Below are 24,170 nucleotides of genomic sequence, written 5' to 3'. Positions count from 1 at the left end.
TGAGAGACGACTGTACATGCAATACTATATACAAAAAAAATGGAGACTTGACTCCCCCTGCTGGTCACAATGCAAATAGACGTCTCAAGTGTTAGCATGCTTTTTTAAGACAAAGTGTCACTAAACGAGCACTGCAAAAATTACTGGTGAGCTGAAAGTTGGAATTTACCCACCAATTTAGATCTAATTCTCATCATTTTGATATATACTGCAATAAATCCCTCTAAGAAATATTTAAAGCAGATTTTTGGATTTCCTGCTACCCCTCCAATGAAGTCAAGCTTTGTATACTAGCTATGCACACTAAGAATTGCCTGGTCATAAAAGTAAAGTTTGTGCAATCATTGTATTAAAGTGTAACATTGGCACTAACCATTTACTTTACGCAAACCAGTATAAGTATATATATAATATATAATAACCAGTCAAAATGATTGTGAAGTTGCTAGATTAAATTATATTAGGGCTGCAACTAACAATTATTTTAATAACCGATTAATCGGTTGATTTTTTTTTAATTAACTGAATCGGATTAAAAAAACATTAATTTTATGCAGAAATAGAAGATTTAAACTGACAGAGCAAATAAGTGCACAAAAACCAGGGGTGCCGCTTGAATATTCTGTTTAATACATCTAAATGTTTTGTCAAATAGCTTCATCCATCCATCCATCTTCTATGCCGCTTCTCCTCATTAGGGTCGCGGGGTATGATGGAGCCTATCCCAGCTGACTTCGGGCGACAGGCGGGGTACACCCTGGACTGGTCCAAATAGCTTCAGTAAAACAAAATCTTTTCTTAGTCATTTAATTTGAAGCTTGTGGTTTCAATTAATGCAGTAATCGGTTAGGCCATACATTGACATTTGAGAGGCTAAAATCAGAGGATATTTACATATTCAAATAAAACTATTAGTCGATTACCAAAATAGCTGTCGATTAATTGGTTAATCGATTAACTATCGAGTAATCGATTGTTGCAGCTCTAAATTATCCATCCATCCATCTTCTATGCTGCTTATCCCCACTAAGTCACGGGTATGCTGGAGCTTGTCCCAGCTGACTTCGGGCGAGAGGCGGGGTACACCCTGGACTGGTCACCAGCCAATCGCAGGGCACATATAGACAATCATTCACACTCACATTCATACCTATGGACAATTTAGAGTTGCCAATTAACCTAACATGCACGTTTTTGGAATGTGGGAGGACACCGGAGTACCCGGAGAAAACGCACGCACGGGGAGAACATACAAATTCCACACAGAGATGCCTAAGCGGAGATTCGAACCCAGATCTTCCCGATCTCCTGACTGTGTAGCCACCATGCTAACCACTAGACCACCGTGCGGCCCAGCTCTAAATTATATTATTTTTAAACGTCATTTAGTGAGCATTTTATGACAAAATACATTGCATGCATTCAGTCATGAATGCATCGTTAAAACCAGTAAATTGCTGTGTGATGCCAAACAAAAAAAGACAGGAGACATGCTTTTCAGTACACTTTACTTGCTTTGTAACATAAATCCTCGGCCTCATCTGAAGACCCTCTTGTGATGCTTTGTCAGTGGAACCTGAGATCAAAAAACTCCATTTAGGGAGTAAGTAAGTAGTATATTTTCGGTTAATGGTGTGTGTACGTTCTCATCGTCCAAGCAAGAAAAAAAAAAAAAAAAAAAAAAAGTACAGAACCCCACCCCCGATACTAAAAGACAAATAAAGATCAATAAAAACCAAAAGAACAGTGTTGAGGTTCAGGCTTCGTCTCTACAGGAATGAGGCGAGGTGGAAAAATGTGACCACCACTCCCTGCTGGAGAAAGCAGATAACAGTTGGTGCCATTTCAGACCAACAGATGGGGGGAAAGGTCACTCACACGCTGTGGGCCAAAGATGACATTTGCGGGCACCAGGTAGGCAAAGGTAGGGAGGATTACACGTGTAAAAACAGGAACAAAAAAACAGATCAAGTTCTAAATAAGACTACAAGTGAGAATATGCTTTATATGTGTTTGTGCAACAGTGATCAAAAGGCACAATAACACAGTGTGTCATGCTTTACTGGTTTGAAATTAACACCAGAGGTCAAGTGACTGGTGATTCAGCTTTCAGTCTGTGCCCACGTAGTTTGAACCTTTATTTTTCATAACACTCTTATGGCACGGAGGACGACAAACGTCAAGAGGACTGCATCATGTTAGAGTGGGAAACATCAGGAGTGGGACCCCTGTACAAAGTAATAATCCTCAAGCGGCAGGATGGTGGAAACTGTGCGCTGCCAGGAATATATTGCCATTAGTCCATGCTGCCATCATAATTGATTCACAGCTTGCACTGTATGCACTTATACCATGATAATGGTGCACATTTCAATGCGCAGATATTGTCAAAGCTTATAAATTCAAAATACAGCAAAGCGTTACGGCTTTGTGCAGCTCATAAAATCCTAAATGCCGCCCATTAACAAATTCCAATACAGAATTCTTTGCTACCAACACTGAGGTCAAATCCAAATGGAATTTTACCACACATAAAGCCAAAACATTCAATAAGCTTTAAGCTTTGACATTTCTTTCCAAAGTATAATAAAATAAATGCAGATTCTTGCTACTCAACTATTACAATAATAGTTCATACAATTAAAAAAAAAGTCTTTATAGTTTCTTTACAACAGCATGATTCGACTTTGACAATTTGCAGCTTTCGTTATTTTGGTAACGCACCATGTAGTCTGCTTGTGGGAATTCACATTGATAAAGCAAAGTTGGGCTTTTGTGCAGCACTCGTTCACTGGGTCAGTTAAGTTAATGACTAAAAAGCATCCGTGACAACACTGTTGGTGTTCAAATCTACATAGTATTCAGTCAATAATACCACACCTACTAAAACTAGCAAAGGGATAAATAAGAGTAATCAAATATGAATAAAAGATAATAATGTGAGATATAACTGCTTTTTTTTATGTGTTTTTTTTTTAAGTGGGGGGGTTAGTGATCTGAATGCAGCCCTTTTGTTAGAAACTCCAACACATTGTATGTTGAGTAACGGTAGTCATTATCTATGAAACTGGTTTCATGGTTGGAGTTACACTTATTTCTCTTTCATCTGGCAACATTACAGTCTTGGTTTCCATGAAGATGTGCAGATTAATTTTCATTCCTTTTGTGAGGAAGATTACATGAGCACAGGCCGCCTCGTGTCCCAATGAAGATTGCTTTTCACAACGCTAATCCATAATGAGGTCATAAAAGGGACGAGGAACCCAAAAAGCCCAAATCAAGCCCCCTTCCACACATAATCATAATAATCGTCATTATAAGCCAAAAGACTATTGCCTCGGCGTGTCCAGGTCCTTCCTGCAAATGGTAGGCGTTGATTGGAGGGCTAAGGTGAGGGGGCGGGGGAAGAGTGTGTTTAGGTCAGGTTATGGCGATAGATAATAAAGGGCAGGGCTGCTTTCCTGCAGTGACCCCTGCGATCGTCAACCTCAATGAACGATGAGCGCCCCCGCGGCGTAACTCACGGAGCTATCCTGCCAGTTCCTGCACTCACTCGACTGAGCGTAGTTCAGAAAAGTGAAGTTCATGTCTAAACCGTTCTTCCTCAGCTCAGCTACAGCCTGCAAAACATGACAACCCACAACACAGATTGATCATTTGGAGGCAAACAATATGGTAGGAAGCCGACTTCAGTTCATTTTCTTGGATAATGATCGCCATTAATCCTCCTTGTAGCTTTAGCTTAACAAAGTAGCCAAAACACTCACATCCACTGATCCAATTAAATGATGACATTAGTAAGTTTTTAATATTTTCTCCACCCGATTCACAGAAATGAGACCACACGAACAGACTAGGGCAACAATATTAAACCTACTTAAAATAATACCTCCCTGACTGTGTTAGTCAAAAACTGAGCATTCTAGTGCCTAAAGTCTGACTGGATGATGGTGTGAATTCATTTCAATGGTTACTGTTATTCATTGTCTTGCGCCGGTTAGATATCGTAGATCTAAAGTCACATTCCATCAACCTTAGGGGCTCTGCAGGTTGCAACAACAGTAACCTTGTAACTGAAAGAATAAATAGTACAGCCAAACCTCGGTTTTCGAACGCCCCAGTTTTCTTATGATTCAGTTTGACAAAAATTTGAGTGCGTCTGATAAATAACTCACCATGGGGCCAAGTTGCAAGTGCCATCAATTTGATAAATTAGGCGAGAAACCTTTGAATTCAAGAAATAATTCATGAAAAAGCACTAAGATGGCATCCGCATGGCCAATCTCACCACAATGTACAGAAGTTCCATCCTGGCGAAGAAAGAAGAACTCAAGGAAGCTAACGTGAACGGGCTAAAAAGTGATAACAAAACAGAGATAAGAAACCATTAAAATGTTGAGAAGTTTGTGTTGGTGTGTCTCCAATCCCTCATTTTTAGTATTTGCCAACAAGAGTCTTATATACAAAAGGTACACGTAAGTGGCGAGCCAATCGATCGGTGCAGATTTCCTTAATTTTAGGGGATTGGCAATCAGCCGATCCTTACATATGAAACAAATTGTATTCACCGATCTTACCGACCTCCGCAAAGATCTGAAAGTCATTACTGTCCCCTTTTTCTACACCAGACTGAGAGCTAGCAATCAAGCTAGGGCTGAAGCTAAAGCTAACCACAGCAAAGAGCCAGGCACCGGCCCTCTGTTAGCACTCATGAGAAGCGAAAAGAGCAAAGCAAGGTCTGCAGTGTAACCTGTTGTGCAAGTTTTGTTTGTTTTTAAATTGTGAAACATAAAAGAGTAAAAATCAAGTGATATCATTTTGTAGTTTGGACAGCAATTTTCTAAACTTTTCATTTCTATGTGAAAGAACTACCTCATGTGCAGTTAAAACAACTTGTATTCTATCACGGGTATTGTTCAATGTTTTTCAAAAAAAAGATTGGAAGATTGAATCTGTATGCTGTCTGTTATTTTACAAAAGAAAATAATCCAAAATCAGAATCTGGCTTTTTTTTTTTTTTTTTAAACATCGGCAATCAGCCAGAAAGTTGTAATCGGTGCAGCCCTTGGTAAAAGTGATGTTACATGTTCATCCATTTCATGTGTCATTTCTAATTATTTTGCATAGTTTTCTGCATGTAAAACTGTAATTATTCTCTATAAAATGTATTTTTTGTTAATATTTTTGAGTGTCTGGAACAGATGAACTGAAATTATATTATTTGTATAGAAAAAAATATATATTTGTTTTTTTATACATTTTGTTTTTCATCTAACCTTTGGAACAGATGACAAAAACCAAGGTTCCACTGTACTTAAAAGTGCACAATGTGCATAGGACATTAACTTTTGCAGTACTCACATTTAGCAGGACGCCAATCGGGTGACGCCCACAGATGGTGTTGCGGTACTTTTTCAAGTAGTTTGTGAAAGACATGGGATCCAACTGCTCTATAATGCCCATTCCCTTTAAAAAGACAGACGGGAAAAGTGATGAAACTCTGCAACTTGCCTGTGATCTCCTTCAATCCACAAGTGAACAACAATAAATACTGTATGAGATTTGAACAACTTCATAATGCATGTGGTTACCATTTTATCAAGATGCTCAATAGACCTATAGATCTCCCCTTGAGCTTCATCGTAGTAGGTGTAACGGAACCGCTGACCTTCGGAGAAAGAAGAGAGCCAGCTTTAACAGAGAATGTCGGTGCATGCAGTTTTCATGACTTCTGTTCATCGCAACTCACCCCAGTGGCAGAAGTCCGATGAGATGACGAAAAGGTTAGAAGGGTCCGCCAAGTATTTGCTGAGCAGCTTCCCGTACTCTTGTTCCTTGGACTCGCTCAGAGCGCCCACAAGCACGGGGACGATGCTGAATTCGTCTTTGTGGCTGACATAGCAAGAACTCAGTGTTCAGTAAGAGGAGCAGTCATCGGAAACCAGCATACGCTTAAGGTGTGTCTGCCTCCAATGCCATCAACCGACTCTTGTCTCGTTAGTGTTTCAGTTTGCAAAAATGTGCTTGGACTCCAGCTAAATCACGTGTAATGCTACACCAATGTCATTCAAGAAAGCTAATTAAAACCCTGATACAATTTAATTAAGCCAAATGGTAACTCTCTATAGAAGGACACAAGAGTTAATTAGACTTGGTTAATTGAACATGTATTACCTTTCCATGGCTTTAGCAGTGTAAGGCAAGTGCATTTCGATACTGTGCTCGTCTTCGTCCGTCTGCATGCTCATCCGCTCAAACAACCCTGTTTTCCAGAGGTCGGCATAAACTGGAAATCCATCAATCATTTTGATTAATACACAGTACGGTTGTCATCCTTGCCTTTTTGGAGGCCCAAGTAAGAAACAATAATTACCCTTCTGGTCGATTCTCAAATCATACAGAGGTGTTCTATAGACGTCTGCTGGTGACAGGGCACAGCGGGAGAGGGGCACATGGTGAGAGGGTCCCAGGATGAACACCCTACGACTGAAGGGTGACAGAGATCATCTCACTCATAGGTTGTGCCAGGAGGATAAAGATAATATACGGTGGAACTTCTAAATTAAAAAATATACCTCTAAAGATGTCACAAAACATTTACATTTGTGGATATACTGTATATGGCTATACTGCAAAATTTAATACATTCGTCAAAAAGTGCTTAAAGACTAGTTGTTTTTAATATTAACAGCTGGAATGTCAAATGTTACTTGTGTCCAACATTTAATAAAGGTTTATGACGGCGACAGATTTCTATTTTGATAGTTTTCAGTGGGAAGGAGGCCAACCGGTGTCCCGGTAGGGCTTATACAGTGGAACCTCGATTTTCGTCATTTAGCCATTCCAAAAGGTCAGATGAAAAACAACTCCCCCCCGAAGAAATCACGTGAATCAAATTACAGTAATCTGTTCCAGACACCTAAAAATATTAACACATTTAGAGAATAATTATATTTTTAAATGCAAAAAACAAAGCAAAATACATAGATGGCAAAGCTTTTACCTTTATTGAAGACTTGAGCAAGGCGATGAGAGGAGGGAGGGGAGAGGACAGAAGAGCTACGCAGACATTGTTTCATTCTAGTCCGTTACAAACTTAACTTTAACGAGTGGACGGTTATAGCTGAACTTTATTGTTAAGTTCAGCAGCACGTACAATCATTACACTCACTGGTGCATCTCACTATGTGTTATGTGTTTCCGTTAAAGCAGCAACCTGTGTTAACAAAGGAACCGTTACATTTCAATTCTATTGTAATAGACTTATTTCTTGAATTCAATACAGCTTCTCACTTTCTTCATTAAAGTTCTGGCACTTGCAACTTTTTTGCAGCTATGTTTAATTTAAAAAAGAAAAAAAACAAAGATTCTTCGAACGCTCAGAAGTATGCAAGGCACTCCAATGCCTCACCATGGCGCACTGTGCTTATTAGGAGGAAGAAAGGAGACAAATACGAGTTGTCCGTCATTCTGTGTGCAAACCACAAACACTAAATAATAAAGATGATTCTGTATCTGTCTATAGTGTCCCAACATTCTTCATAGAGACTGAGTCATCAATGTGTGGATGCTTCATTTGGGCAGTTTGTACGGCGCACCGTTTGGCCATATGATAACCGAGACCATGTATGAAAGACAGAACTATTTTTAGCAGTAATTTCCATTGAAAGACGGGGCGTATGAAAACGAAGGTTCCACTATACAGTACTTATCTTCAATAACAAAGGGGACTTACGTAACAGAGGGGTCAACCTGCTTGTAGGCATGTGCGGCACAAGCACCGCAGTAGGTATACCCTGCATGCCTGCAAACAAAAAACATGCAATTCCCACATGAGATGGCTTAAGACGTCCAGATGACAGTTCGCTTCCATTTGTCAATGTGTGATTACGGAGCTATGATGGCTCTGGCGGGTTTGATTGTGGACTGCGCTTGAGACAGCCAGCCTTCTAGTTGTGCATTCAGCTGTGATCCTGAAAAGGAAGGAGAAAAGCAAAACAATTGCGACGATGACAATAGAGAGACAATGTATTTATTTCAAATATTGTTTAATCACAATACTGACAAACCAGTAACAGAGAATTATAGTAAAAACATAATGTCATGGTTAGTGGGCCTGGATGGGGTAAATCCAAATGGGGTACTCAAAAAGTGGAAACTAATTTGTCATCCCATCCAAAACACAGTACAGTCATCCCTCGCCACTTTGCGGCTCGAATTTCGCGGCTTCAATCTGTCACAATTTTTCAAAAATATATTAATAAATCAGACTGTTTGAAGTAGTTGAATACCGCCTATTAGTCAAAACATATGCATATTAAAACTAATGTTACATATTTTTTGCATAAATTAAGCAATTTCAAGCGTAAAAATGGCTAAATCAACTAAAATACAAATACAAGGCATTCAAAAAATGCATTTAAAAGACACATTCAAAGACATAGACATAGTGACACTGATCACTAGGTGTCAATAATGTTACTGTGATGTTCGGTGAGACATACAGTATAAGCATCATCCATCCATCCATCCATTTTCTATCCCGCTTCTCCTCATTTGGGTTGCGGGTGTATGCTGGAGCCTATCCCAGCTGACTTCGGGCGAGAGGCGGGGTACACCCTGGACTGGTCGCCAGCCAATCACAGGGCACATATAGACAACCAACCATTCACACTCACATTCATACTTATGGACAATTTAGTATCGCCAATTAACCTAACATTTGATTGCCCTTTATTCAGGGCTCCAGACTAACCTTTTTTCACTCTGAGCACAGTGGCCCCTAACTTAAAATTTTAGGAGCACAAGCAGAAAATTGAGGGGCGCACACTGAAATCGACTTGGAAAGTAAATATTAATTTTGCTCTCATTTTCACTGCATTTACCACTCAACAGATTTCCACTCAAACAGTGCAGTCATTTGCCATTAAGTACAGGCGTCATGTCTGAATTGAACAGTTATAAAAATACTCAGAGTTGAAGCAAATATTCTTTGGTGAGCTACTCAACCCTAGACATTTAGGGCAAGCTCACAAGCTACATGCTGGAGACCCCTGTGACAGGGTCACTATCTTAAAGCTGGATACCTTATGTATACCTTATACACACAACTAGTGTTTTGACAAGACATCAGTATTATAATAGCAAGAGAGCAAAGTTTTGACTAAAGTAGGTTAGCACGTACCCCATGAACGTGATACCCATTTGTAGCTTCCTGGTGGGACAAAAACGAGCTCCCATTGCTTGTGTGTTTTAAAGGCAAAATGTAACTCTGGTGAAAAAGTCAAATTTGGAGTCCAAAGACAAGAGGCTACATGGAAAACTAGCTACCTAGCTAGCTGCCGCCAGTGGGGTTGAGTGACAGCCAGGCAAAGTGTGTAAACAAAAGATGCCAGAAAAGTCGAACGGCAATGAGATTGAAAGATGAGAGCTCTCACACACACTGGTGTTGATAGGCTAGACTGCGACAAGCTGTCGTCACGTCCTTTTCACTGCAATAAGGGACAAAGTGTGTCCCTTATTTGTGTCCCGTTTAGCCGCAGTCTGGAGCCCTGTTAATGCAGCTTTGAACTATCTCAACAGGCCCAATAATCCCTAATAAAAGTCAACTCTGAACCCTTGACTCACTTCCTGTCCGCCACTAACTCTGCTCCCCTAGGGAACACATTTATCGCAGAACACACGAGCACAAGTCTTATTTATGTTTTAAATGGCCTATTAACTATTTTTATATCTACTATAGTGGATAATACGAATGTAAAGGTGCTTATAGGGGTGCTAGTTCATGTCTAGAGGGCTCTAATAATGTTAAAAGCAGTATTTAGAAGGTTTTAAAGTTATAAAGAGGTTTTCTATGCTCTTAGCTACCAAAGTGTTCGATCTTCTTTGCGGAAATTTGAGGGAAAAACGAGGGATTACTGTACTGTGTAAAAGTCTTAGGCCACCATTAAAAATGCTGTTTTAGCAACACTTTAATGTTGACTTATAACTAGTCACTGAGGAGAGTGCAGACCTCCACCAAGGCTGATTTTTAACATATTTGAAAAATAAATTGTGGAATGTTTTTGTCCATCTGTTTGTTAGTTAGCAGGCTACTTGCTGGTTAATGGAGGATGACAAACAGATGGGGGGAATCATGATGATTATGTGGGGGTGGGCTGCTCCTTTAATGCCATAGTGACTCACACAGTAATAATACACTGCCTGGCCCAAAAAACTACTACCACCTGTATTGAACTAAGCAAATAGGTAAGAGGTAACAGCATGTTTCAGCTGCCAACAACTTATTTAGTGAGTAGTTTCTCATTTGTTAAACAACCATGACAAAAGACACATCCTATGGTCGTGAAAGACGTTAGTCTGTTTCAGAAGGATCAAATAGTTCTCATGCATCAAACATGAGAAAACATCAAAGGAGATTGCTGAAAGTAAAACTGTCCAGCGCAACGTGAAAACATGGCAGGACAGTGGGGACAACTTTGCGCATCTCCCTTTATCAATACAAAATCTTAAAAAAAAAAAATCAATGCAACTCTGGACAGAAATAGTTGTGACATTATAGAAGCTTGAATGTGTGTCATGATAAAAGCTAAAGGTGGCCCAATTAAATATTATAGTGTGTGTTTTTTGGCCAGGCAGTGTACATTTTGGATTTTTGTGAGTTACTCACAGCTGATATTTAACAGGGCACAGTTTGATGATGTAGATTAGCTCTGCACCACTACTAAGAACAATAAACATTTTGTTAAATTCATACTTCTGAGTGTCACTGCAGATTTAGTACTGTATTATTGTATTTAAAAAGGGCAGACTACTGTTGTGACACAGGATGAATGAAGGATAAAAGGACACAAACAGATAAATCTAGTGAAGGTTTCTTTCTATGTAACATAATGAGAAAGGTTTGCATTATTGCTCATCTAATGGCCACGTCCCAGGAAAAAACAAACAGCTATCATTACAGTGCAGACAGACAGGCTTAAAGGGATAACAGGCAAGCGGCTAGCTGCTGAAATGGGGGAAGGGGTGAACACGAATGCTCGGTTTATGTGCCCTACCTAGTTCTTTGTCTCTCAGCAGGGAGTATTTGACAGCAGAACTTAAGTGACAGTGTCACACACACAAGGCAAAAGGAGCCCGAAACAACATCGACATCTTTAGTTAAAAGAGTTGCTGCCATGATGTTTCATCGATCCAGCCGGGTGATTGCTGGGCCAGCAAGTTCTCTAACATTCGCCATGGTGTCTTTCTTTCCATTTCCAATGTCAGCTTTGGTTGTTTTTTGAAAATGCTAAGCATGTTTGACATGAACGCGAATAAACAGCAGACATTGCAGAGTGGCAAGCAAAACAAGCGATTGTGCTAACTAGTAGCTCCCTGTCTCCATCAGCTGAATTACATCCCAAACGATAGCTCGCATTGAAATGGCTCTTTAAAAAAAAGGTTTTGTTCTAATTGGTTGCTGTCACTGGACATTACACGCAAAACAAAACGTGACACTAACCCAACTAAAAAGATATGCTGACATAGCAGGAAATAAAAAAAACAGCTACCACACAGTGTGCTAACACGGCCGGTGCTGTGTTGACAGTTACCCGAAGCAGAGTACCAGCTCCCGGCGTGACTTGCTTCTCTGCACACCACTCGGTTGGACATCTTGGTTCCAAAGCCGCCTATTTTGGTGTAGTTAAATCTTGCCTGGTGATTTAAAATAACGTTGTGTGCCAGTGTCAGCAAGCACAAGTAGGAAGTGACGGTTGTGGCTAACTTGCTCGTAGAGAAAAGACAAAGAACAGTTGGACTGAAGAGAGACTGGCGGCTGGCAGGCAAACAGGCTAGCAGGCTAACAGGCTATGTCTTTCGTCAGCTGCTTGCTGGCCGGTTACAGTCAGCGATAGTGGCTAACAAGCAAGTCTGCTGGTCAAGTACAAAAAAAACGTAACATGGCAAATTCAACTAATGAAATGAACAATAATCTGTCACATCCTAAAATTAAAAGATAGTTGATTTAGCTAGTCGCTCAAGACTATAAAGAACTTTGATTGGCTGCGTGATTAAACAAAATTAAAGAGGTCAAGTGGGCGGAGCCTTGTTCATGACGTATACATGCACAAAGTCAACCATTCACTGCACTGTTGTGTCATAAAGTTGAGCCCTTTTTTACCTATTTATTCCTCTACTTCTTCTTATGATTATTTTGCCTCATCTTTTGTCTGCGAACTCCTCTCACATTATTCAACCGATTCAAACCATCGAGCGTCAAAAATGTTCAGCTCGTTCAGGACACATTGGCAGTCTATCAGGAATTGTCAAAACATTCCCACATTATCAATAATTCAGTATTTCCTGTGACATTTTTCCCAACGGCCATACATCCCATTTAGCACGGTGGCCTACAGTCAGGAGATGGCGGGTTCGTATCTCCATAGGAACATCTCTGTGTGTTCTCTCCATGCGTGCGTGGGTTCCTGCAGGTACAAATAGCGAGGTTAATTGGAGACTCTAAATTGTCCATAGGTGTGAATGTGAGTGTGAATGGTTGTTTGTCTATATGTGCTCTGCGATTGGCTGGCAGCCAGTCCGTAGTGTACCCCGCCTCTCGCCAGAAGACAGCTGGGATAGTCTCCAGCATACCCCCGACCCTAGTGAGGAGAAGTGGTTAGAAAATGGATGGATTTTTCCCACTGAAAATGAATGGACAATTTCATTGTCACCAATTTCATTGTCGTTCACATTTAACATTAATGTAACATTCTGCTTACTTTGTGCACAATAGTGTGGCTCACGTTGTAGGGTGGTCATCTCCCAACCTAATGGTTGCTGGTTCAATCCTCAATTGGTGAGTAGCGTTCAACACATTTCAGGGCACATCCATTCATTCTTCATTTCAGTTCAGCCTCAGCATTTGCACCCAATTTCTACTGAAATTGCTCCAAATTTGACTTTTTCTGCAAAAAGGTCAATGGTAACAGCATGCACATTTGATGTCATGGCGTTTTGTGAAGATCATAGGACTCACCAAGCATCCAATTAGATTGTAATGCTTGCAGTAATATCATACTGCGACATAATAAACATTGTTTTTTTTCTCTAATATCTATCATCTTGAAAAGGCTTGTGGCCACAGTGACTCAGTTTGTGTAAAGTCTTGGGATTTGCGGACAAAAAGCAATTGCAACTAGTTGTGGAGAGATGCTAGTCTTCTGTTGGATGGCCCTTGAGCAAAGCACCGAATACGCCTGGTCTCAGTTCGGGGTACGGTCACCTTTTTCTGCATGTAATCTGTTATTATTTATGCAATTTTCTGCTTGTAATGTACACTACCGGTCAAAAGGTTTACAACACTCAATTTTTTCTGGAGGAAAAAGTCTAAGCTTTAAGATGGTGTCTCTATCTCTTCCATTGTTAATTCCCTTTTTTCTTGCCATTTTTGTAGCCACAAATTACTTTCTCCAGTACAATGCTGTTCAACTAATGTTCACAAGGGTCTAGTACCACACTGTGGTCCGAACACTGTTTTTATGCAGACAGAAGATGTAGTAAGTACTCCAGAGCTTGGAACACCTGTAGGAATTAGTTGCACCAACTGCCAAGGCTTCATCAACCTCCATTTCTGCAGAACAGCTTTAAATTGTTGACCCATTTTGTGCTCCCTGAAACAGGCCTTTTTGTATAATTTTGAAATATACATTATTTTTCAGTTTTAGGGAACCTTACCTTTTTTTAACCTCTGGCACTTCACCACTTACCTTTGTACCATTTCATGCTATTCACTGGACTTTAACGACTTGAATTTCACTAAATAACTGGAAGAATTGGGGTGTTGTAAAACTTTTGACCGGTAGTGTATATTTCAAAACATAAACGTCGCCGTAGAAATTATGCTTTTATTTCGAAAAACTACGCGGAAGTAGATCTTGTCTCGGATTTGCAGCAAGAGGGCGGGGCTTAAATATGAAAGCGGAAGTTTGTCACTGCTTTCAGAAATTAAAGCACTGAACCGTGGCTTCATTCCGTCGATAAACAACGAGAATCTACGTGGAGTTTGTTTTCTGATAAGTTATAATATGTTTCTTTCAATGTAGAACAAGTCTGTAATTAAAAAAAAAGTACGACGTTGTATAGATATGTGTTAGCTATAATGGTTTAGTCCAACTTTACCGTATTGTGTGAAATAATATGCTAACACTGTAGCGAGGGAACTGTAACGAGGGGCTAATGTCGGTCAAAACAAATAAAGGCAAAGACAGCAGCGAAGTGGTTAGAAACTACCACAAGCAGGCGTTTGAGTATATATCCAAGGCATTGAGAATCGACGAAGATGACACAGGTGTGTTTACGTTGTTTATGGGTTGCTAGCTAACATGTTGCGGTGCTTGACAGCTCTGTAAGAATTCTTGTGTGCTGACAGGGGAGAAGGAGGAGGCTCTCCAATGGTACAAGAGAGGGATTGTTGAACTCGAAAGCGGCATCGCAGTGAAGATCACGGGACAAGGTATGCTCCTGACAAACCATCACATAAAGGGGGTATTCTGCGAATGTGGCTCAACTCACCCAGGCTATGTGGTCAAAATGGAGCTAAACAAAACCGGCTATGTGCTCAAGAAAACCTAAATTCCTTAAACAGCACTAAACGGTACTGCAATGGTGGTTATCAGCTAACTTTGTCAAGTCCGGTTCTCGGCTTTATTCTCAGTGCGCGTTCACGCAAATATTATTCTACTTCCGCTAAAAAAGTAGACATCCCAGCTGGTGTATTTGACAAAAAATGAGTAATTATTTTAGACCACTGACATAACCGAATAATGCTGAGCATGCAATGCCTAAGTTAACACTGATTTATTATACTAACTATACCCTATTAGTCTTTTCATTTATTAACGATCAACATTTTACATATTAACACTTATCCATTTAAAAAATTAATACATCGGAAATATATGAAGTATGTTTTGTATGTCGTTGTGACCAGGGTTAGCTGTTTTGTGGCGACCTTTCAAAATTTTTTTCTTCCAATTTTTTCCTTATTATAAACACGTTTTCTTCCAGTTGATTGATTCCATTGGCCTAGTTATTAATATTTCATATTGCATTTTATTCCTGGTGCTAGTGTGAGCATATCTGGCGTATGCCCTTGGCTGAAAATCTATCTTGCTTATAGATGGATAATGTCATTAAAGATTGCTCTTTTTTTCTTTTTTTTTTCTCCATGTCCCCCTGGGGTGACGTACTTTCTAAATAAATGGAGACGCCCATCTCCGAATTAGCTAAACAGTGAAACAGTGGCACTTTCATAGCTGTTTTTAAGCTGAAAGCCTGGGCCGTTATGAGTTTAGCCCAAGTTACCTTGGTGATACAGCTGCTTTAAAAGACAGCTACCTTTGCTGAACGGACAAGTCCGGCTTTCCACACAACACAACTCGCTAACCCACTAAACTCGCTTCGCAGCGTACCCCCAAAGCTGGAAGTTGTCATGCTAACCCAAATGTCTTTCAACAGGAGAGCAGTATGAGAGAGCCAAGAGACTTCAGGATAAAATGATCACCAATCTCACCATGGCAAAAGACAGGCTTGCTCTTTTAGGTAGGAGACAGTTTTAATTTGCTTTAAGGTCAGCCAGCAATAAATAATAAAATACTGCAATGAAGCAAAATTCAGAACAAGATTAGTGTGCTAAAGGTAAGATAAATAAAAAAAAAAAAAAGTCACATTTGTGGTTGAGTACAAAGGCATGAGGTAGTTGGGTAGTGTAAAATGCTGGGTTGCAACCATGTGACCTAGAGGCAGTTACATCACTTCCGGTACGGCGCTTGGGAGGCAAACATTCGGTATGGCCACATACAAATTCAGTATGTTCAGCAGACTAATACAAATAACAATGCATGTTGTTTAAATTACTTGCTCCAGTTGTGTGAGTGTGCATGGTGTGTTGCATAAAACAATGAATGTAGCAGATGAAAATAGCACTTCTAACATGTCTTATCTGCGTTCTTACACCAAGTCAGTCTGCATGAACACATTCTTTTATGGTCCTTCATCATTTCACTGAAGTGTTTTATTATGGGGGTTTAGTGTATTAACATTGATAATAAATGATTTGTTGTAAACAACCACAACTCATTTTATGCCTAGAAAGATTTGTTTTAAACAGGTGGAAGTGTGTGTTCTTATAGTCTAGTGCTTTATTACTTTGCATCATGGGTTCGAATACGACTGGTGCAGACTTTTATATCCCCTTGTTTGTGATTGCGCTGTGATTATGCTTGTTTGACCTCCATCTGTTTGAACCTGTGATGACAGCAACCGGACATGATGTCACGTGCAACCCAGCAATACTACACATATTACACACATATGTGTGGATGTATATTGTCAGACATATATCATTTATAAACAGTATAGAGGATCACACGGTCGTGGATATGCATTATGCTGATCTTAAATATATTGTCTTTACTCGGAAAAGTGTTGACTATTGTTTGTATTGTTTGTAGAGGCCACACTTGCATCCAGAGACAGGCCTCAGACCCAGAATGCTTCAAATAATACTGTGCACCAAACAAAACCTCCTCTTAAAAGTCAGCCTGCGGTTCAAGGGGTGTCGAAAAACATCAGGCCCTCCACAGCAGGCAAACCACCTTGCAGAACTCCTAATTTAAAGGTGAATTGTATTCCGTATTACGCTTGGTCCTGCATTTTTCTGTTTTAAGTCCTGAAATGATTTTGTGGTGCCTAAGGTAACCCCACGTGTGGGGAGAGTTCAAAAACCGCCTCAGAAAAGGGATCTAAAAAATTTCAAGAATGTGGACAGCGGATTTGCGAACATGATCCTGAATGAAATAGTTGACACGTAAGTCCAAACAATGCAATGCACTTTTGAGAAAGTTACACAATAGAGTTCTTAAATCCTGTCTTAATTTCAGTGGCGTGTCTGTTACATTTAACGATATTGCGGGCCAGGATCTGGCCAAGCAAGCGCTTCAGGAGATTGTCATCCTTCCTGCCTTAAGACCGGAGGTAAATGGCTAATAAAAAAAAAAAAGATGTCATGTTTATCGTAATATGCACAACATTTAAAGATGTATTCATCTCTCACTATGTAGCTCTTCACTGGTTTGAGAGCTCCAGCACGAGGCTTGCTTTTATTTGGTCCACCTGGAAATGGGAAAACCATGCTGGTAAGTAAAGGACAGTCTTTTCTCATTTGTAATTAGCAAGGAAGGAACAGTTTTCGTTATTAATCATTGCTTGAATCACAGCTTGACTTTCTCTTACCAGGCCAAAGCGGTAGCAGCAGAGTCCAACGCCACTTTCTTCAACATCAGTGCTGCCAGTTTGACGTCTAAATACGTAAGCATCTGATTATGGTGAAGGATGGGAGAATCTCTTTTTGTAATGATTTGAACTCTTGGTTTTGTTGTACAAAGTGTTGTACAGCACAGGATGATGCACAGGATGATGCTGCCCGGTGCAGTGGTGTATTTCGCTAATTCCATTGTGACCTCTTGACAGGTGGGAGAGAGTGAGAAGCTTGTCCGAGCATTATTTGCAGCTGCCAGAGAATTACAGCCCTCTGTCATCTTTATTGGTTTGTACGGTACACTTAGGATGGCACGATACGAAGAGACCTGTGTTTATTTTTTTTTGAAGGGCTAAATTCTATTTTGTACCTTCCCATTCAGATGAAGTTGACAGTTTGCTGTGTGAAAGAAGGGAAGGAGAGCAGGAGTTTTCGCGTCGTTTAAAAACAGAGTTCCTCATTGAGTTTGACGGGGTAAGTGCAGTGCAGTTTCTGAAATATAATAGCAGAGCCACGTAACTGATGCTCCACATTGGTGCTTTTTGGTGTCAGGTGCAGTCTGGAAGAGATGACAAGGTGCTTGTCATGGGGGCCACCAACAGACCTCAGGAGCTTGATGAAGCGGTACTAAGGTATGTTATTTACCCTTTTTTTACCCATTATGTTTTGCACATTGTACAGTTTTTTTTCTTTATGTCTTACAGGCGCTTTGTCAAAAGAGTCTATGTGGCATTGCCTGATGAGAAGGTATTTGCTGTTCCTACCAAAATCAGCATCTTCAAAATCTTTCAAATGTTACATTCTGTGATCATTTCAGACAAGGGCCACACTTCTGGAACATCTTTTAGCAAAGCATGGGAGTCCACTTAGCAGAAATGAGTTGAGCTGTCTTGCAAAGTGAGCGTCACATATTCACCACATTTACATTGATAACTTCATAATCTCATGTCAAACCTGCCTTTCTCCCCGAATGACAGAGCAACTGCAGGATATTCGGGAAGTGATCTGACATCACTAGCTAAAGATGCTGCACTTGGACCAATTAGAGGTAAGAACGCTTCATCACATGTTTACACATGGCTAATATTCAATACAAACTTGATTCCTATGAGTCTGTTGGCTGACTAAATGTCGATAACAACAAAATGGAAGACATTTTATTGTTGCGGTTTCTGTAAGCTCCTGTTTTTTGGACTCACTTAACTATGTATAGGTTTGGATGGCTTTTAATTAGTCATCAATTAGTCCTCACCCTCGAGGTCCAAACACCAAAACTAGTGGGACAGAACATTTAGTTTTGCTGCCCCTTCACTCTGGAACGACCTCCCCTGATTCATCCATAACGGCACTGAACTGTCTACCTTCAAAACCCATGCTAATACCCATCTATTTAAACTGGCTTTTAATGTTTAATCCTCATTTTCCATTCAGTACTCAGGCACATGATTGATATTTTCTATATTTTATTGCTGTATTGTACTGTTTTTGTTTTACTCATTTGCTTACTCTAAGTGCTTTTGAGTTTTTAGAAAAGCGCTTCTAAATAAAATGTATTATTAATATTATTGTTATTATCATTAATAGTAGGCATGTCCGCAGTCTGGAATTATTTCAGAGTTTTGCTTTTGAATTGTTTAATATGCAATTTGCAATGAAAGCATTGGTTATGTGAGGAGGGAATAAGACATCTTCCTTTAATACTTCTAATCGAATATGTTTCATTCAGGCAGCCTTCATGCGTGACATTCTGAATGAGCCCAGTTTATAATTTCACTGAGTTTCATACTTTGCACTTTACTTATTGTAATACAGACTTTTTTTTTTACCACATAACAATGTGCTGCTTTGTAAATTACATGTTGCCAGCATTATTTAATTGGATTCTTATTTGTGAATTTATGAGGACTAACCTGTCTTACATGTTGCTAGTAGGAGTGTTAAAGCATTATACATGTTATATAAACATCTTCTCACAGTGGTATATTTGTTTATGCAATAGAATATAACATAAATCAGACTATAAAGACCACTTTACGCTCATTAAGAAGCCGATTTAAAACAGTAATTGAAGGATAAGCAACTCCAGAGTAATTTACACTTACCATTCTGTGTTTTGAAGGCGAGCAATCTTCATCTCCACATCTTATGGCTTAAATCCATGTTCTGCAAGTTCTCTTATTTCATCTCCAAATGTTTCTCCCTTCTTTTCTCCTCGGAAACTATTGACACATCACTCAAATCTTCACTATAATCACTGTAAACATCCTCTGTCTCGTACATGAACATCCTCTGTCTCGTACACCGTTATGTTTGTGTAGCTGAGAGGTGTCACCCCGATGACGTCACTTCCGGAAATGAGACTGAACAGCGAGAGCTCGCTCGCCATGGGTGGCGCCATGAACTATAAATCAAGCAAAGTTGATAAAACATGTCAGAGACCCTTTAAGGTTACTTTTACCTTCAATGACGACGTGATGACTTGACGTGGCTGCTCCCAAAGACGTGATGTGGCAACAAGACACCACACAGACACCATCTTCCTGTGAGCTCCGTGAGTTTTCTTGAATTCAATCCCAAAATGGAGCCAAAGAAAGTTCCAGCATTTTGATAGAGAAGGTTAGGAACACTATGGAATTCCATGAAGTTGTTTCTATGCCTTTTAGAGTTGTTTTATGCATGTAGAAATATAAAACCGGATCTTGTGTTTACAATTTTGAGAGTCAGTTAATGACGTCATAGATGGGCAATGTAGCCGACTTAAGAACACAGTTGAGAACAAAGAGTGGAGTGCCATCTCTGGGTCGGGGATGAGATCCTGCCCCAAATGGTGGGGTTTAAGTACCTTGGGGTGTTGTTTACGAGTGAGGGAAGAATGGAACGCAAGATCGACAAGCAGATTGATGCGTACTCTCGTGGTGAAGAGGATGGATGGAATAACAAAGTTGGACTCGCGCAGTGTATTAATAGCAATTGCCATTTTGCACGCTAACTAGCCGAAGAACACGCTAATCGAGGTTTCACAATACTTGCATTCTTTTCACAGTTTACAAAGCATCCCCATTCTTTGACAATTATCTCCTGATTCCTCCTTTTAATGCGAAAATCTTCTCATTGCACAGAATTGGCACCTGACCAAGTCCGGTACATGGCTGTTAATCAGGTGAGTTCATCCTGTTACAGATGTTACAGTGAAATATGTTCACTTGGACATTCCCCTCCTAAAATTTCCGTTTCTCATTCGCAGATGCGAAACATCAAGATGAAAGACTTTGAGGATTCCCTAAAGCGCATCAAGCCCAGCGTTAGCCCAGCAACTCTCAACATGTACAACCAGTGGAACAAGGACTTTGGTGACACAAGTGCTTTTTGAATGTAATTCAGTTGTATAGCAAAAAAATAAAAAATAAATTTTACCCTCCTGTAGAGGTGCAAGACATCCTAGATCTTTCGACAAACCTGTTTAGGTTTCCTATATAAATATGTTTAACTTGGAATGACTTTCGCGTGGAAGACAACTTGCTGATGCAATTTTTTTTAATGAGTTTCATTATATTTGATTGAAACACTCAGCAGCACTTTTCTTCTATATTTATTCTCAAGAAATGGCCTGCAATTTTTCAAGTATTTTTTTTTCTTGCCACAAGAGGGCAGCACACTACAGTAAAGCCTTGAGTTAGCCCCAATGACAGCAACTTGCATATGTTTGACTGTTAAATATGGCTCACCAAGCGCTGTGGCACATGCAGGTGTTTGAAAAATGTAGGAAAAACGGTAGCCAAAAGTATGGCAGTAGAATGAAGTTGTAAACCCGATAATGCTTTGCTTTAGTTAGTTCAGTGTTTCAATTAACTGGATGAAATCGCACATTTTAAATGATTTTGTATGTATAAATCTGTGTTTCAGTATTGCAGAAACGGGCAGCTGCATATGTTTTGTAGCTGCTCTATCTGTGGTTTGTATCTGCATCTGGAATCAACAGATTTTTACAAGCGGTTGCAGATGTATGGAATGCCGTGGAAACTCTTAAAATAAATATCCTCTTCTCCAGTGTTGACCATTACAATTAAGGATGACGTGTGTGTGTACGTGTGTTTGTACGTGCGTGTGTGTTCATGCACCTACATATATGTGTGAGTATTTTGTAGAAGAGATCACAGCAGCGATAAGTGAAGTTATGCACTTCCCTGGTAGAGACCTCATGACCAGCCAAAAGCTAATCACCAGGCTGGCGAGATGAAGGTGCTCATTTGCTCGTTAACTGTTGGGGAATAGTTTACTGGGAGGTACTAAATGTGCGTGGTCATAGGTCTTTATTTTAGTGCTACTTTTCCCTGTTAAATCTTCAGCCAAATTAAATGTTTTTCCCCACAGGCTCTTCCTCTGGTCAACCAGTGGTGTTACCTGTGGTTCATGTGGTCCAGCAGCTGGATCATCTTCCTTGCAGATGTTTAAACACACTGCAAAATGTAAACATTTTATTTACTCTTACTGCTTTTTGCTAGTACTTCCATGCCACGGCCCATAAGCCCTTGCTTGACCTTATTCCCCTCTGAGTGTGTGTGTGTTTTTGTTTTTTTTAACTTGTCGTGACTGAAGAGCTTCTTTCATGATGCCAGACAGGAATGGAGCAAGTTATGGGCCAGAGGATTTAGTTGTCACTTTTTTCCCCCTGTTTTCTCTTCACTGAGAGCATCCTGCAAAGCAAACATGTGGTCTTTATGACAGACAGGTTGAATGAGCTCCTGATGTTTTCCACCTTCAAGCTTTCACATCTCAGTAAACATCGACAGCCTACAGGTGGAGATCCCGTTTGTAACCTCAGCACATTCCTGTAAAGAATCGATGCACAAAAAATATGTACTTATGCATAATACAAAGTGTGATTGAGGTCTAGAAACACACTTTTTAATCAATTCAGCCAATCCGGGATCCAAATTTGACATTTTGGACAGGTCTATGCTTCCAGCTTTGTAGGAACAAGCATTCGTAAAGGAGTGAGCTGAGGAGGAGGAGAGAGTCCTGACCTCAACCCCATCAAATACACTTGAGATGAACTCTTAAAAAAAGATTGAGTCAGCATCCCTCATTTAACATTTCCTGAATGAATGGACAAACATTCCCATAAAGTAGTATTCTATTTTGTCTCAATCATTTTGTCCCTTACACCTTCTGGGTGACTGACAGCTTCCCTTCATGGTTGCGTGTCGGAGGCTTCCACCTCCACAGTGGCTCATTGACGCTTGGACCACTACATCCACTCAAGGGAATACAGAATAGGTGATCATTTGATACCTCCTGTGAATGAAGCCCACCCTGTAGACAGTAGAATAATAGTCAACACGCTGAGAACTTCTTGCTGCTTGAACAAACAGTCTGGGAGTGTTTCTTCAAGTGGCTCCTTGAGAACGCCAGGGGTTTTTGTTGAAATGTGTGCCTCTGCGTCACTTTAAACCTTCTAGAGCTGCAGGGATTATTCTTTGCGGAGGTATTCGTTACAGTGGAACCTGCAAACGCCTTCAAAGTTGTACAGGTTTCAGGAAAATATGCGCCTAAAGTTGCACAAAAACCTGGAGGTTGAACAATCATCATGCACGACATCATCTGACTTCAGATCAGTGAGCATCTGAAGGATTACATCTAGTGTGTTGTGTGTGTGTGTGTGTTGTGCTTTTTCTTTGGCTTTCGAGCGTCACTACAGAAGTGTGCCACTGATGGCAAAGAAGAGAAATAATGATGAAGGCCATTGAATCGGAAATGTGTGTGTCGTCTCTGTCCTGCCTGCTCAGTGCAATATTGCTAATAATAACAGAAAGAGGGATTCACACCAGAAGGGGTTAGAGTGCTTCAGCCGGGAATGTGAGTGTCAATGGTTGTTTGTCTATACTGTGTGTGCCCTGTGATTGACTGGCAGCCATGAGGACCAGGGTGTACCCCATCTTTCTCCCGACGTCATCTGGGATAGGCTCCACCTCACCCATAAAGCTGAGCAGGATAACCGGTATACAAAATGGATGAATGGATTGAGTTGACATAAAGTGCCCTGCCGTCTTGTGTCCCTGCACATAAAGAAAGCAGAGTCACCAAGTTTTCCTGTGTGCCTTCCACTACACACATCTCTGTCCTGGCTGCTCAGTGCAATATGGCTCAGTCAACAATAATAACAAGAAGAAAGTGAACAATGTGTATCCTGTATAAGGTGACTTGCATCTTCGCTCACTCTGGACACTCATCACTGCGTTAAGTGTTTGCTATCAAGCAATATTGACTGTATAGTATAAATAAAGGTTTTATGATGGTGGCAGTTTGACACTGGAGCTGACTATTTCAAGAATAATGGATGTCTATTGTTTATGACCACAATATGTCCCACGCAGTGGTCCACCAATTTGTTTTTGGAGGTTAGACTATATTCCACTAGATCTGTATAGCCATCCATTCATTTTCTACCACCATTTTCAGGGTTGCAAAGAGCTGGAGCCTATCCCAGCTATCTTAGAGTGAAAGGTGGGGTACACACAGGACTGGTCACCAGCCAACCACAGTGCACATAAAAACAAACAAAGCATTCACACTCACACAGTCCCTGACTGGGAACTGAATCCACCCTGCCTTCATGGAAGTCATGTGAGTCAAGCCCTACAGTATGTACCACTGTATACATCTGATGCATAGTGAAGTATTACTATTATTACACTATAAATTGCTGAAAAATATTTCTTATTTCTGACATTTTTATCATGTTATATGCTTTAAGGATGTGATTCAGGTTGAGCACAGAGGAAAGCCTTCAGGGCTGTGGTGTATCTACTTTCTAGCACTGGCTGCTACTGTTCCAGTGGGCCTGTGCAGCTAATATATAAGTTCATTTACC

The 24,170-nt window shown here is 40.3% G+C and overlaps 2 protein-coding genes across 6 annotated transcripts; one reads left to right on the top strand and one right to left on the bottom strand.

The window, feature by feature from the left end:
- Nucleotides 1-1,643: 1,643 nt before the first annotated feature.
- Nucleotides 1,644-12,074, bottom strand: memo1 (mediator of cell motility 1). Its single transcript, XM_054799012.1, has 9 exons — nt 11,595-12,074; nt 7,892-7,973; nt 7,736-7,804; nt 6,374-6,486; nt 6,175-6,286; nt 5,750-5,892; nt 5,592-5,668; nt 5,362-5,466; nt 1,644-3,620 (listed from the first exon to the last, which is right to left on the bottom strand). The coding sequence occupies exons 1-9, from the start codon at nt 11,653-11,655 to the stop codon at nt 3,489-3,491; spliced, it is 894 nt and encodes a 297-aa protein (XP_054654987.1). The 5' UTR covers nt 11,656-12,074; the 3' UTR covers nt 1,644-3,488.
- Nucleotides 12,075-13,963: 1,889 nt separating this feature from the next.
- On the top strand, nt 13,964-21,679 carry spast (spastin). Of its 5 annotated transcripts, none has more exons than XR_008573680.1 (17): nt 13,964-14,329; nt 14,411-14,494; nt 15,499-15,582; nt 16,494-16,660; nt 16,737-16,849; nt 16,923-17,016; nt 17,103-17,177; nt 17,278-17,349; nt 17,512-17,587; nt 17,682-17,773; nt 17,852-17,931; nt 18,004-18,046; nt 18,117-18,196; nt 18,277-18,347; nt 19,618-19,850; nt 20,419-20,459; nt 20,544-20,652. XR_008573680.1 is itself a non-coding variant. In XM_054799010.1 (16 exons), the coding sequence occupies exons 1-16, from the start codon at nt 14,218-14,220 to the stop codon at nt 20,667-20,669; spliced, it is 1,410 nt and encodes a 469-aa protein (XP_054654985.1). In that variant the 5' UTR covers nt 13,964-14,217; the 3' UTR covers nt 20,670-21,379. The 5 variants fall into 5 exon arrangements, 2 of the variants coding, with proteins under 2 accessions (XP_054654985.1, XP_054654986.1); XR_008573681.1 differs by having other exon boundaries at nt 19,618-19,841; nt 20,544-20,645; XR_008573679.1 differs by having other exon boundaries at nt 19,618-20,459; nt 20,544-20,660.
- Nucleotides 21,680-24,170: the final 2,491 nt, after the last annotated feature.

This window comes from Dunckerocampus dactyliophorus, chromosome 14, assembly GCF_027744805.1.
Source record: "Dunckerocampus dactyliophorus isolate RoL2022-P2 chromosome 14, RoL_Ddac_1.1, whole genome shotgun sequence".
NCBI classification, from domain to species: domain Eukaryota; kingdom Metazoa; phylum Chordata; class Actinopteri; order Syngnathiformes; family Syngnathidae; genus Dunckerocampus; species Dunckerocampus dactyliophorus.
The sequence above is the reverse complement of the archived record's forward strand: the minus strand, read 5'-3'. Positions and strand labels throughout refer to the sequence as shown.